The sequence below is a fragment of the Artibeus jamaicensis genome, unplaced genomic scaffold (assembly GCF_021234435.1).
Source record: "Artibeus jamaicensis isolate MK-2021 breed Jamaican fruit bat unplaced genomic scaffold, CSHL_Jam_final contig_466, whole genome shotgun sequence".
In the NCBI taxonomy this organism is placed as follows: Eukaryota; Metazoa; Chordata; class Mammalia; order Chiroptera; family Phyllostomidae; genus Artibeus; species Artibeus jamaicensis.
Genome location: NW_026521844.1, coordinates 11,386,651 through 11,401,377, shown reverse-complemented (window position 1 = coordinate 11,401,377; position 14,727 = coordinate 11,386,651). Strand labels below are relative to the sequence as shown.

The window sequence follows — 14,727 nt, the reverse complement described above, 5'->3', positions numbered from 1 at the left end:
AGATATGAATGTAAGTCAACTTGTTTCACTGCCAATTTAATGGGTAACATTTTCTGTACATTGGTGAAAATATCCTTAACTGCATATTCAAGCTTTGAAAATATTTGTTATTATTAAATACTTGTTATTTAGGCAATTTCTTTGAGTTATTTCTGCAAAGGAAAGTTCAGAAACTTTTCTGAAAATTATTTTTTCTAACAATTTTTTGACACTTTGTGTTGTGCAGAGAGGAGGTGAGGAGTGAGGTTTTTATTTATTTCAAAACTTGAATTATATATTATTAAATTTAAAACTTTTGGAGGAAGCTTATATTTATTGTTTAGATGATAATGTAATTCAGATAGAAAACAATTTGTATAAATCATCGATTTTACTTTAAAATACAGGCAAAATATTTTGTCGAATATTTAAAGTCAAAAGTTAAAAAAATTTTCATATTCAAATTAATAGGAGTATGTATGTATATCTTTGCTTTTCACCATTCTTGTTTTCCTTCAGTACTCTTTATTATTAGAAATTTAATGAATGTATATAATTCAACCAATCATTATGTTCATTATTTATGGACATGGTAATAGAATATATTGTAAATGTTTATTTTGTATGAGATGTGGTTATTTTACAATGAATCAATTTGTTCTATCAGTTAATCTTACTGTTAACTGATTCTCAACCCATTGATACTTGATATGAAAGCTTTATGAGAATCAAACGTAACTGGTCAACGGGATCTCTTACAATTATAGTTTTCTCTCTTATTTGAAATAAAAATACAGCAGCATGATGTGAAGATCATTTCTGGTTCATACCATGTGTTTAGCCTTGAGCAGCACTGCTCTGTACCTGCCAAGATGATATCACAAATAAAACCCTTTTTGCTAAGATGATTCATAAAACATTACCCACTGGTTTTCATTGGGCGACTTTGATTATTATTTCTAAATCAGATTCCTAAATCTTTCAGAAAGAGTCACAAAAATCTGTTGTGTTTTTTTTTTAGGTAAAACTCATTTTAGTTGCTACCCTTACACACTATTGAAAAGTTATAAATATGGATTTGAAAAAAATCGTTACTAGTGAATAGAGTGTATAGAAAATTCCTGATCCTGGAATGCTGCTCATTATAATACCTACTGTCTGCTAGTTAGATGTATCACTAGTTCTTTTTTTATAAAGAGATCTTCACATTTGCTCAGCTGACTGAGGGTGTGATTGCTAATGAAGAAAATAGGACTCAGAAGAGTGAAAATGTTGTTCGAGGATGAGTTATCAAACATTTTAACTTACTAGATAGATACATTAACTTCAAATTATAAAAAAGGCCTCTGAGTCAACATCGCTTTGAGCTTAGATACTTATTTTGTCTAAGTTTATAAAGGCCAGGAAAATGCATCAGTATTGAGCAGCGTGGCCTGTTTTAGAAGTTTTTAGAAAGTGGAAATTTTTGAAAATGTAATGGATTTATATTGCACAGAAACAAGCGCAAAGCAAAGTAAATAAAAGCAAACGAGAGAGACAGTGTGTAGGGATTTACCTCAGGTAGCCATGTAGGGATGGGTCTGTGTAATTACCGGAATCTCCCGGTTAACTGTGGCTCATTCTGTCAGCTCATGCTAGTGGGCTGCCAGAGCACAGGGCAGGGCACAACGTGTATGTCTTCTCCTTTCGTGATGTGCTCAACGTCATGTGCACCTGGCTGGACACACAGGTTTTGGTCCAAACAGCCTTCTAAACTGTCCTTTGCACCCATGAAAACATGAAGTTAATGTTGCCTCTGCTTGTTTCAGTTAAACAGAATAAACCAAGAGGGGGAAATCAGGCCAGGCTCCAGATATTTATGCAGGTAGTAGGAAGAAATCATTAGAATCATAGATGCTAAAAATTAAAGTAAAAAATTAGTTTTCTTCAAAAAAAAAAGATGGTACTAAAAATGTGGGACAATCAGAAAGTTCTTGGTAAACTAGCTTATGTTTGCTGAAGAGTAAATAAAATAAAGCTTTGAAGGTTTCCCAAAAATAACAGACAAGTGAATTATGTATAACCGAGGTGTCATCGTGTATCCTAATTTGCCAGACATGGTCCCATTTGACACCTGTTGCCCTGGCCTGTCCTGGTTTGCGTGATTTGTCCCATCTTGATTAAATCCGTACAGCCATCCACACCAACATTAACAACCTTTTACTAAATCTAATCTGTAGTTTCCAAGCTTATTCTCACACTATGATCCTTGCTTAGTATTTGTAAAATCTTCCAAGTTACTCTTCCCCCAACAAATTGAAATATTTTTACAAATTGAAATGCCGTGTTCCTGGCATCATTCTGGAAAAAGCCAGAGAACAGTATGAGGCCCTTTCAGTTTGGTAGAAGAGTCTGGAGTATGTTTTCAAAGTAATTCAGGGCAACACACGATAATGAAGCTACTCAGAGAGCACTTCAGTAGCGCTAGCCAACTTGGGTGTTTGTGATTTCCTCCGGGAGGAAGTTGCAGATCAGAATTATTACTGTACGGAAGTAGGTAGTGGGAGGGAATACAATGGGATCACAGATAGTTAACCTTTAGACAAAAATGGTTGACTGAGAATGCATGGATTTAGAGTGCAAAAACTGATTTGAAATTTTTTATCCTTTTCTCCTTTTGTAGTTACATTGCTTTTTCCTTGAATGTGGTTTTTAATATAGGATAGTTTTTAATTCATATTTTTAATCTCCACAATCTCAACTGTTATTTATCAATAAAAGAGTGCAGCCCAGTAACTTAGATACTTGTCAGTAGTCTCATTTCCCCCCACATGTCAGTCATAGTTTGTTTCATATGTTTTTCAACAAGCAAAGAAGAGTAAAGCGTCAGAAAAATCTGCTGCATGAATCAGCATACTTCTGTCGCACTTGGGTCTTGTTTCCCTTCAAGCCAAAGTGCAGTGTGAATATTGTAGACAATGTATGGATCTCAAGATTCTAACTCACATATAAACTCATTTTTCTTCATTTCTATCCAAGTGATAATATACCCATATTTGTCTTCATGAAGAAGCACAGCAGTATGTTTCAGAGACTTCATATGATGCTGTCAGGGAGCACTGATTTTAGGAATGGCATTTAAAGATCTGATTGATTTAATGACTCCTTGTCACAGTGTTTGGAAAACCAAATGCCATTTGGGTACTTGGGCAATAGCTGTAGGCTCCCTGTGGCCACACTGCCATGGCACCCATTCTCGTACTGGGGTTTGGGGCAGTTCTTCCTTGACACAGGCAAATGGAAGTATAATTCCACTTAGATTATTAATCTAGCTAAAGATGGGGTATCTTTATAGTACCCTGTTTTGGAAAGTGAGATTCTTGTTAAAGCTGTTACATACAGATACCATGGTAGATACTCTCAGAAATTGGTATTTGCTTTGTGTGTGCACAGGTAGTCACCCTGAGAGAGGCTGAAATTCTTAAATGCCCTGGTTGATATTATTGGCTGGGGGGGGGGGGAGTCAGAGAAAGAGCTTTATTGTCGGATGTATACATTTTATTTCAACCATTTTAATGTCTTCTTAGAGAGTCTCCATTTGGTTATTTATAGGGGTAAGCTTAAGAGAGCATATACCCCTAAATAATAAGCACCAAATGGGGTTTTAAATATATTCATCCTTAATATGGCATGTAGAAGCATCTCGTCATAATGGACAGAGCCCTGGCCTTTGGACGCAGACTCACCTGATTTCACATAGCAGCTCACCCAGCCAGGTGCAGTTGTGTGGACTCGCAGAGAGCTGCTCGGGCTCTTTGAGCCTGGCTTTTCCTGGCTGAACAACATGGGGGTGATGCTCCCTCCCTACAGCGTTCCTGTCAGAAAATGGGAATAAGGAGGAGCAGCCCAGTCCCTGGCATATGATAGTAGTTTAAGAAATCTTAAGCTAAATGTTTATCCCTTTCTTTCTCTTTGTTAGAAATAACTATACTAGTTTCTAAGAACATGAAAATATTTTCTGTAACTACAATTGTAGCACTTTAAAAAATGAGGACATCTATTATATAAAACAATAGTAAACTGTGCTAGGATAAACCCCATTCTTTTTAACTGGTAAGTCCTGAAAAAACAAGGATGGGCAGGAGCCAGATCTCACCCTCTGGTTATTACTGCAAACGTCCATGAAGGAGCTTCTGATATTAAACAAAAACTACATACTGCTTTTATGAATATATTTATTTTCCTGAGGCCAAAATGTATTAAATTAAGGGTGTAGAACAGATGTTAATTGGTTTTATTTTATATTATAGTTGGGTAGAATTGTGTTTGCTATTAATAAATTTTTATTGATTGTATTTTGATTATTAAAATCATGGGAGATACCAAGTTCATCCATTGAATGCATGGCTAAGTAGGCATATTTTAGGTCACTATAAAGACACTTTATTGAAATGTATGAAGTGTGCATGTGGCATTTGTATGTACCACATGTGCTCTCTCCTTCATGGGTGCAGGCTGGTGGACTCTGTGGTTTCAGATTTCACAGTTAGGGACTTACGATCTTTACTCTAAGGGGCATCCTGGCGTGGACGCGAACACTGTCTCGGAGCCTCTCCAGTGAGCAAGCCAGTGATTATTACGGCTTGCATTTATGTCAGTACTCTGTCATTGGAGACGTCCGTAGTCTTCTTTGAAAGACATAGTAAGTTCAGCAGTCTCTGCACATGTGGCAAATTGATGAGAAATCAAATTGAATGCAGTTTGGAAACATGTAAGTTCTGTATTCACAGTGACATTTGGTGTCAGGGTCACTGGGGTCGTTCACCGGGAGCTCAGATCCAGTCCTTGCTGCTATGATCAAGCGTTCCCTCGGCTTTGTCTTCCAGGGCCAGCCAGGGGACCAGGCTGCTCTCTTTGCTGCCCAGGCACGGCCCTCCCCGCAGCTCCCCCAGTATCCAGGGCTGCAGCAAGCACAGGTACCCACATTCGCTTCACAGGTGCTGCTGGCATTTATCTCTTCGTTTGAAGTGGGAAACCAAGTAAATAATGTGTCTGCTCCCTAATGGGGTCTAGTACTTAGTTATTCTGCTTGTAGGTTTTAATTGACGTTTCAAAAAAAAAAAACCATGACCAATGATTGTCGAATGAGTCTCAGGATTAATTAAAGAACACACAACATTTTAGGAAAATCTTGAATTAGAAACAAATAAATCCAAACCTCTATTAGTGATGATCATAGGTATTAAAATACTTAGCAGTCCCTAAGTACTATGTTATTATATATAATGATTAATTCATGATTGAATTTGTCATATTCAAAGATAGCTTCAAAGAGGAATATGGCACAATAAGAAAATAATTGGCCTTGGACTTAGACCTTGGCAACTTACTAGCTATGTAACATTGTACAAGTTGCCGTGAGTCTTGGTTCCTGCCTCTGTAAAACAGGGGACATTGTGAGTATTGAAGACGATCCCATAGAACCACGCTGTGCTGCAGCAGATAAGCAGTGGGTGCTCGGCAAATGGTGGTCTTATCTTCGTATAATGTAAACCCAGAGCTATTTTTTTCCTAATAATTTTGGTTTTTTCTGCATAATCAGGAGGCAGGGATATTGGCAAGACTGCAAGTCATGACTAACAATTCATACCGTGTCCACAGCAGAAAGGAGGGCGAGGCCAGCCTTCTCAGGCCTGAGCCCTACAGCCCGGCTCCTGCAGCTCCGGTTCGTGCAGCCTTCCTGCACGATCACTGTACGTTACTCTGTCTTCCAAGTCAGAGCCACTGCCTGAAAATGTGCTGCTTTCAGGATTCGAACAGCAGTCAGCATTCTATTCTATAAAGTGTAGGTAGTGACCCAGCAGAACCTCAGGTTTTTCATTTGCATTGGTTGTCAAGATTTAGAGAAACAGTCATGCTGTGTTAATACCACATAGAAAAGTTAAGTGTTCAGGTGATGGGTACAGTGCTGAAAGGGGCTACAGCCCAACCAGGACTAGAGGGTGTTGAATAGTCTTCAGATCCATCCTTATTCTGGTAAAGGCACTAATTGTGTGTTTGTTTTTAATAACTGGTTAGTTGCCAAAGACACAGTGATCAGATTCAAGGAGGTATAGTCACATACCAGGAAAGGGTACGCCATTATCTTTGTTTACATGAGCGGGGGTAGTTTTCCTGGGTGATTTTAGAAATGACATTAATGATGCTTGGAGTTCATTGAACACTGACGCCGTCTCTGCATGAAAGCTACAGATGATCGCCTACAAGGAAACACACTCTTCCTTCAAAATGAGCAACTGATCTTAACACTAATCTATTAACCGAATGAGGGTTCTTTTTCTTAAGTTGCATTTTCTGATAAATCATTATATAACTAGTTCATTCTTTAGCTTTCTGGTTAGCCTGTCTGCCTCCATGACGGTCCTCTTCATATTTTGAGTCATAAGAACATTTGAGAATAGTGGATTTGAGGGGACTCCTCCTGGGTTTGTTTATCTGCGTATATCAGAAAGCAGGTGGTAAATTAAGACACTGACTTTGTTCCTTGTGCCTGCAGACCATGCCCCAGGGCTACACAATGTACGGAACACAGATGCCTTTGCAGCAGAGCCCGCAGCAGCAGGCCGGCAGCATGGTCCTGTCTCCCAGCTATAACTCCAGAACCTATCCGGCTGCCCACTCCAACCCAGCGCTGATGGAGAGACTCAGACAGATGCAGCAGCCGCCGAGTGGCTATGTCCAGCAGCAGGCATCACCGTACCTGCAGCCTTTGACTGGCTCTCAGAGGTGACACAGTGGTGGCAGTAGTGGGCACGGTTCTTTGTTATGCTTCTTCAAGGGCATGGTACTTTATGTTGTTTTTATGAACTTGCGTATTTGCATTATGTCATCTTATTTTTACAAGCACTCAAATTCAAAACAAACAATGACCCATCTTGTTTATTTCATTCAAGGCCCCTATGTTTTGATTCACATCTTCCGTAGTATGGGTGTAATGGATGATACCATTGTATTAGCTCTCGTGTTCTTTCTTTTCCCCTCTTTTAAAAAGGTTTTTTTTTTTTTCTTGGCTAAGTATACCTAAGTTTAATAAAACAACAATGACATTGATTATCGTTTGAAGTGCCGCCCTAGAACATGTTGATCAGAGCCATAAATTCTGTGATTATAACACTCAGTGCATACAGTGCCTATAAGACTTTTGTAAAATCTTAATTTTTACTTTTTCCATTCCAGGGATGGTTGGCAGAGCAGGATTGTGAAAGACTGTTATTTAGTTCTTGCTTTAATCAGATCCCTTAGACATAGTGACAACTTCACTGTACCTTATAGTAGCCATCAGCCACATGTGGCCATTTCAGTTTACACAAATCCAAGTTGCATTAACAACTGTGGTCCTCAGTGACACGAGTCACATTCCAAGTGGTCAGGAGCCACAAGCGGAGCCAGCAGGGCCAGCATCGAAGGTGGGGGGCCAGTGCAGTCACACAGGTCACCATGTGTAGAAGGACCCGGGCTTGGTTTAATACTCTTCTGTCATCGTCTTGAAACTCTAATTTTCAATCTGGAAGCCTTGCAGTTTTATGGACCCGGGCTTGGTTTAATACTCTTCTGTCATCGTCTTGAAACTCTAATTTTCAATCTGGAAGCCTTGCAGTTTTATTTCACACTGAGTCCAAAAATTATGTAGCTAGTCCTGATAGCCAGTGGCTGGTAGACAGCACAGCTATAGAACATGTCAGTCATCATAGAAAGTTATATGGGATGGCAGTGATCTAGAAGAATTAAGTTCCATGCAAAATTTTGTGTGATGAGGGTAGCAGCTTAGCTCCACGGATCATCAGTGCCTGCACGTCAGTTCTGAGTAATCACTGTTTGGAAAGTTGGCAGCGTTGATGGTAGCACACTTGGGAAAATAAATAAAATTGGATAATACACATTACACTTATTATTTTTCTAATAAATGGCAGCATTGCATATTGCCTAAGAATTTAAACTTGAAAGCCCTAAAGTTCTATATTTAAATTCTGCCTGTGCCTTTTGCTCTCTGAATTTCTTGGGTAATTCTCCAGCTCACTGTTTTCTCAATTTTAAAGTGGGGATAACAAAACTACTGACCCCAAAAGGCTACTGTGGGGAGTCAGTGAAATAACACTTTCACTCTTTGACCACAATGCCTACTCTAGAATAAATACTCTAGAATTAATGTCACTTATTATTGAAAGCTATTCATTTTTAAAGAGTAATTTATACGTGATGGCATTTCTACCTTAAGTAGTAAGCACGCTTTTTCTATTTCAAGTGATCCTGTCTATCCCTGGGGATCTAGATTAACCACTGGCCTCCGTGGCATTTGAATTATACAAGTAATTATTGAGCCGGTTCTTGCTCTGTGAACGTGTGTGATATGCTTTCTGGTGGCGCTAATTAAAATGTGACTGCATGCGTGGGTCTGAAACAAGCTGTGTTATTCTTGCCAGGCTGAATCATCAGTCCCTTCAGCAGAGCCCTCTGATGGGCGGAGGAATCGATGCGGTGCTGACTCCCACACATCCAAACCTTCCGTCAGTGCCACTGCCTCAGGACCCCATGAGGCCCAGGCAGCCGCAGGTGCGACAGCAGCAGAGGCTTCTCCAGGTATGGGGTTGGTAGGTGAGGTCAGTCCATGCTGGGTCCTCGGCAGTCATGAGAAGGAGCAGGCACTTCAGACTTTAATTGCCAAGTTCCCAGGAATCCTGTGTGTGTGTCAGTGGGACCTAAACTGGTGTTATTTAGTTTCAACTCGGCCAGGGTCTTCCTTTCTCTGTGCACCTACCTGGTCATGGGCCAGGGGTACATTTTACAAAGCAGCTTTTCCCTTTCACCAAGGTTCAAGGTAGCTGGATGCCTTTCTTTTGGTAGTGTAAAGCACACTTAGTCAGTCATTATTTAAAGAGAGGCCAGGCAATTTGAATACAAAATTTCTTATATTTAAAGAAAAAAAAAAGCTTTCCAGGCTTCTAGAGGGGCCTGGATTTTTGGATTAGTTAATTTTTTGTATTAATTTTTTAATCCAAAAAATTTCTGTAGTGCCTCTGGTCTGATTAGGCCATGAAGTGAGTGTTATGTAAGTGGAATTATCACAGGGATGTTTCACCTTGACTCTGTTAGAATCCAGAAGGCTGTTCTTTCATTATTTGAAATAAATGTGGAGTCTCCTAGATAAACTGTTCTTCCCCATGACACATTCTTGCTATTAAGAAATAAAGGCTATTGTGTTTACTATTCAGGGTCCATTTGTCTTCATTATGCATACATTTGTCCTGTGTTACTGGATTGGAGATTGCCTGATGAGTCTCTAGAGCAGAGGTGGCAAACATAAGACCCGTGGCCGCATCCAGCCCTCCACCCTGTTTTATCTGGCCAGGCACCTTGTTTCTCAGCAGCACTGAGCTCTTGCTTAGCTGTTAAGGAGTAGTTACATTTACACAGTCCTAAATTACATTGGGCCCTTTGAAGGCAACCGTAAGGCTGATGTGGCCCCCAGTGAAAATGAGTTTGTCACCCCTGCTCTACAGTGTACCCTAATCTTACCAACAGTCCAACTGGAGATGCACGGTCATTTTATGTTTTACTAAGAAAGAAAGAAAAAAAGAGGACCTACCAAGGGCTGTTCTCTTGGTGTGAGGTCAGTGAGGAATAACCTGCATGGAAAGGGAAGGAACTTGCATGGCTTAACCCAGAACTAATATTTACATTTTCTTCTACTTTGAAATTTTGCAGTTTCAAATCACTGAGGGAAGTTATTACATTATTTCTTTATGTACAGCTTTCTGTCTTACATTGGTATTTTTTTAAGGCTGCAAATTTTGAAAACCTTCCATATTGATTAATATGCATTTTTTACCCCATTCAGCATAATATGCCTTTCTAGTAATTTTTCTCAACGACGCATTCCTGGTCCTCATTGGGTTGTTCATTTGCTTAGAGCATCACCCCAATATGCCACAACTGTAGGTATGATCCCCAGTCAGGACACATACAAGAAGCAACCCATGAACGCACGGATAAGTAGAATAACAAACCAGTCTCTCTCTCCTTCTCTATCTGTCTCTGTTCCCCTCCCTTTCTCAAATCAATAAATATATTTTTTAAAAAAACATATTTCCTAGAGATAAAAGATGTGATTTGCTTTTGAATCAGAATCACACTTTTTTTCTGGTGATTTGTAATCAATTAATAATTATGAAGTTGGGTTGATTTTTCCTTGGAGAAGTTAGAGCAGAATGGAAAGTTGGCTCTGTATTGCCATCACTGTTTCTAGCCCAGGCAGCACTGCACACACTGGGAGAGACCGTCCAGGCCTCTGCTGGCTTCCACATCTGTGAGCTCTGTTGCTTAGTGGGAAATGCCATCTGGTAATAGTCACTTATTACCTTGCCCCAAAGAAGACAAATAAGTTGAAAGATAGTATACAAACCAAGTTGGAAAATGCAAAAGAGGAAAAGAAGTCCGGTGCTATCTGTCAACATCAAGATGAAGTGTTTTTTGTGGAGGGAACTTGAAAGGTCATTGAGACAAACCACGTATTCATATTTTCCTCTGCATTCTCTGTGCTTCTTCTCCGGCTTGGAAGTGTTTTCCAAGAGTTAGTGTATTTGAGCCAACTTTGTCACAGACACAAGTTATGATTTGATTCTCATAATTTATGCCAGAACTTCCCACATCTTTGACTTCCTTTTTAAAAAAATATAATCTTCAAGAACTTCTGTTTCCTCATTCTCCTTCTCTGTCTTCATTTTCATCTTCATCTTCTTAAAAACCCAAACTAATCTTCTAAAGTCCATCCAGATATTGTAGAGAAAGAATGGACAACTACTGAGCCGTCCTTGTCTAACCTGGTGCTACATGGCAGGACGGAATAGGGGTGAGGCAGGTGACGTGGAAGGGGTCCACAGCAAGCGCAGGGGCTGTCCTGGGACAGTGCAGGGTGGGCAGGCAGCGCTGCAGCTGCCAAAGGAAGAGGGTCTGGGGGTGGGGGTGGCCCCAGAGGTTCCATCGACCAGCAGATTTGGGTCTTCCCTTGAAAGAGGAACAGTGTTTGGCCAGGCAGCAAGGGAGGAGGCCCTTGTATATTATTTTTGTTGCAACAACACAATTAAATAGCATATGGGAAGAGGAGATTGGAATATTAATCCCCTCTGTTTAAGTATCTAACCCTTTTTCTTTCTTCCTAGATGCAGCAGCCCCCTCAGCCCCCACCGTCCTCGCAGCCCCAGAGCCAGACCCTCGGTCTGCAAGCAATGCAGCCCCAGCAGCCTTTGGTAAGGCCTGGTGCTTCGGAGTCAGACGTGTGGGCGTTTTCCTTAAAGTCGCTTTGCCTTTCCATGTCTCATAATATTGTTAAAAATAAAATTGCCTAAATCTACCCTAGCAGTTTTCCCAGATTTTTACTAGAGTGGGATTGTATAGGTGGTGTGGTCAGTATATCGGTTTTCTTAGGAAGCTCCACCTAACTATTTGGGGGTCAGTAGGTTGTGTCATTTTTTTGTCTTCAAGTTTTTCCAGACATCTCAGTCGACTAAAATATGTGTATTCAGACACAAATATCTTTTTCTAAGCAATGTTAAAATGATAAGTTACTACATATATGTTTAGAAGATTATCTTTGAATTTTTACTATAATCTCAAAAAAGTATGAGAGTACTTTCTAAAATAATGTCTTGATGTCTTCAGTGTCTGGACTGGTGCAAGAGAAATACCGATTTCAGCCAGTTAGCATTCGCTGCAAGAATTGTCAGGTACTTTATAATCGTGTAGCTGACTCCCCAAGCTGTGTAAACCACAGCATCAGTGGCCCTCCGCAAGCCTCAGCAGTTTACACCAGCCTTCACTTCGGCGGGCCCCAGGTCCCTGCTTTTTTCTTGATGCACTATTGCCTCTTTTTCTGTTTACTGAAGTATGTTCTAAAGAGGAACATTTTATCACTACTGTCAATGGTCACATCACTTGCTACGTACTGGAAATAACTGAAAATTGGAAAAGAGTGCTTATTGTAAAAGTAAGTGGTTACTCTGGAGGTAGCTCAGCAGTACGAGCTGCATGCGTGAGTACTGCCTGAGGGAGCTGGCCACTGTGCGTCTGACACTTTGGGACTCTGCCGTCTCTTTTCAAGGCCGGATTTGAATGTGGATGGTTTCACAACTGGTAATGAAGAAGGAGCAGCATGGCCAGGGCTGCAGTGCATTAGGAGGGAGCAGAGCAGAGTAGGTGTACAGGTCTGATCATTGCCGGGTAGGACTGCTGAGGGAACAGGACCAGCCGCAACGGGCATTCCATACGCATTTGACAAGCCTCCGCCTTGGTCCGGTGCTCTCCGTTTTTAAATCAGTTTTTCTTTGTAATGAATCTAGGGGTTTTTTTTGTAGGGTATGGGGGATTTTTTGCTCTGATTTTTTTAAATGTGTCTAATACTTTTACTACAATCCACCTTCAAAATCCTTTTTGAGTAGAGTGATATATAAACATTCACAGACTCTTCTTTCTTTACCGGCACAGGTGTGTTAGCAGGGACTGGCTGACCGCTCCTTACAGACGCGGAAAGGAGTCCTTTGGCTGGGGTACTGCTAGCTGACTCTAACATCTCTTCTCAGACCAGGATTTAACTTTGCATTTTGTGATAATTTCAAACTAACAGGAGAGTTGCAAGGATAATACAAACAGGATTGCCGTAAAGGATTCGCCCAGGTTCACTAATTGTTAACAGTTTGCCAAATTTGTTTTATTATTCTCTGTCTCTACACATACACACACACTCTTTTTCCTGATCTGTACACTTGAGCAGATTGCGGGCTCATGCCCCTTTACTCTAAATACTTGTGTGTTTTTTCAGCAATAAGGATATCCTCTTACAAAAACTTGATACAATTAAAATCAAGAAATTGGTAACATTAATGGCAAACTACCATGTATACATTTTTGCAAATTGTGCCAATTGCACCACTAATACCAACAATGTCCTTTATTACAGATTTTTTACTGGTCTAGGGTCACACTTTGCATTTAGCTTTTATGCATGTTACCTTTCATCTTGGAGCTTAATTTCTTTTTTTGTCCTCACAACATTACATTACGTTAACTTTTTTTGAGGTGCCTAGGATTTTGTAGAATGCTACTGTATTTTTTGGACTATAAGGCACACTGTTTTCCAAAGTTGGGGGGAAAGGGGGGTGCGTCTTACAGTCCGAATGCAGCTTGCCTGGCTCGCTGTGGTTGGGGGGTGGAGCAGGGTCACAGGTTATTAAATATTCTGTCACAGTTTTTGCTTCCAAAAATTTTTTTTCCTACTTTCCTCCTCTAAAACCTAGGTGCATCTTATGGTCCTAAAAACACGGTACTCACTTTGATTTGTCTGTTTCCTCATGATCAGGTTCAGATTACAGTTTTGGCAGGAAGGTCCCAGAGGCGACATTGTGTGTTTCTCAATGGATCGCATTAAAGGCAGACTTTATTGGTGGTACTGCTTTAATCCCTTTGTTTAGGTGATTGAACAGATTTCTTAACTGTAAATTTATTGATTTTACTTTTGTAATTAACAAACAGTTCATGGGGATGTTTCATATAATCTAATTGGTCTTTTCATCATTAGACTTCACCCTCCAGTGTTAGCATAAATTCTTCTTGCCTAAATCTGTTTTGTGTGACAGGGGGAAGGGATGATTTACTAAATTTTTTTTTCCTGAAGCCCGGCATTTGACTCTTTGAGTTTAAGACGGGCAAGTACTGAGAATATTTTAAATTCTTCTTCTAACTTTACTCAGGATTCTGGAGTTGTATATGGCTTCAATTAGATGAAATTTGGCAATTTAATAATTAACTCTTCACTAGGTATATTAGTATAGGAGGTGGTACAAAAGCTTAAGTAGCCATTATCTTTTCTTTCCGCACGCAGCAACACTTTCCAGTGGTGTTTTGACAAAAGACAAGAAATACAAATTTTGTCAGGCTGACTGTTTGGGATATTTAATGGTGACCTAGCAAATCCTTAGCCTTTTTTTCTTTCTAATTTAAAACAAAGACTTGTTTTGCTGTAATGCTCATGTCAGCAGCACAGATATGTAAAGAGCGGGGGGAGACAGACATAACTGTACCTCCTCAGAGATTTCATGCAAATTCATGAATGAGCACTTGACTAAAAACTATAAGGAACTCATTAATTTGAGGATTATAACTTTCTTGGCTAGCCACTACTAATAAGGAAATGGCTACATAATACTTTATTTAACCAAAAAAAACCCACAAACATTAAATGTAGGACTGATTTGATTACTTTTGAGTATATACCATATATAGTACATTTTTAGCTGTTTTTTTAAACCTTTGATTTATACATGTAAATAAATATCTCACATTTGAAGTATGCACATATAGTGGCCCCAAGTAAAGTTTATATATACGTTCAACATATATATTTAAATTTATTTCTATTTAAAATGTGCAATTTTATGTATTTAAAATTATTTAGTCACACAGATACATAACTACCATCCTAAGAGTTTTACTTTGACTTTAATTTGTAGGTACATGTTCTATAAAATAGTTAATAATTTTAACAAAAACCTCGGATTGATGTCTGCAATTAAGCATGCATTAACAGTTTATATAACAGTTTCTTTGGCCTGTTATATAACTGATTATTATACATTATTTATAATAAAATGTGTGGGAAGCATATAAAATATTAAGAGTATAAAATCAGTTTTATTCTTAGAGAATCATACTGTAAAAACA

The 14,727-nt window shown here is 39.4% G+C and overlaps 1 protein-coding gene across 2 annotated transcripts in view; it reads left to right on the top strand.

Moving 5' to 3' along the window:
* Window positions 1–14,727, top strand: part of MED12L (mediator complex subunit 12L) — a 315,205-nt gene that overhangs the window by 285,812 nt on the left and 14,666 nt on the right. For both annotated transcript variants that reach the window (XM_053667213.1, XM_053667212.1), the window contains 4 exons: window positions 4,845–4,934; window positions 6,515–6,744; window positions 8,439–8,595; window positions 11,175–11,261. In XM_053667213.1, coding sequence (XP_053523188.1) covers window positions 4,845–4,934; window positions 6,515–6,744; window positions 8,439–8,595; window positions 11,175–11,261 — 564 coding nt within the window. The remainder of the gene's footprint in view (window positions 1–4,844; window positions 4,935–6,514; window positions 6,745–8,438; window positions 8,596–11,174; window positions 11,262–14,727) is intronic.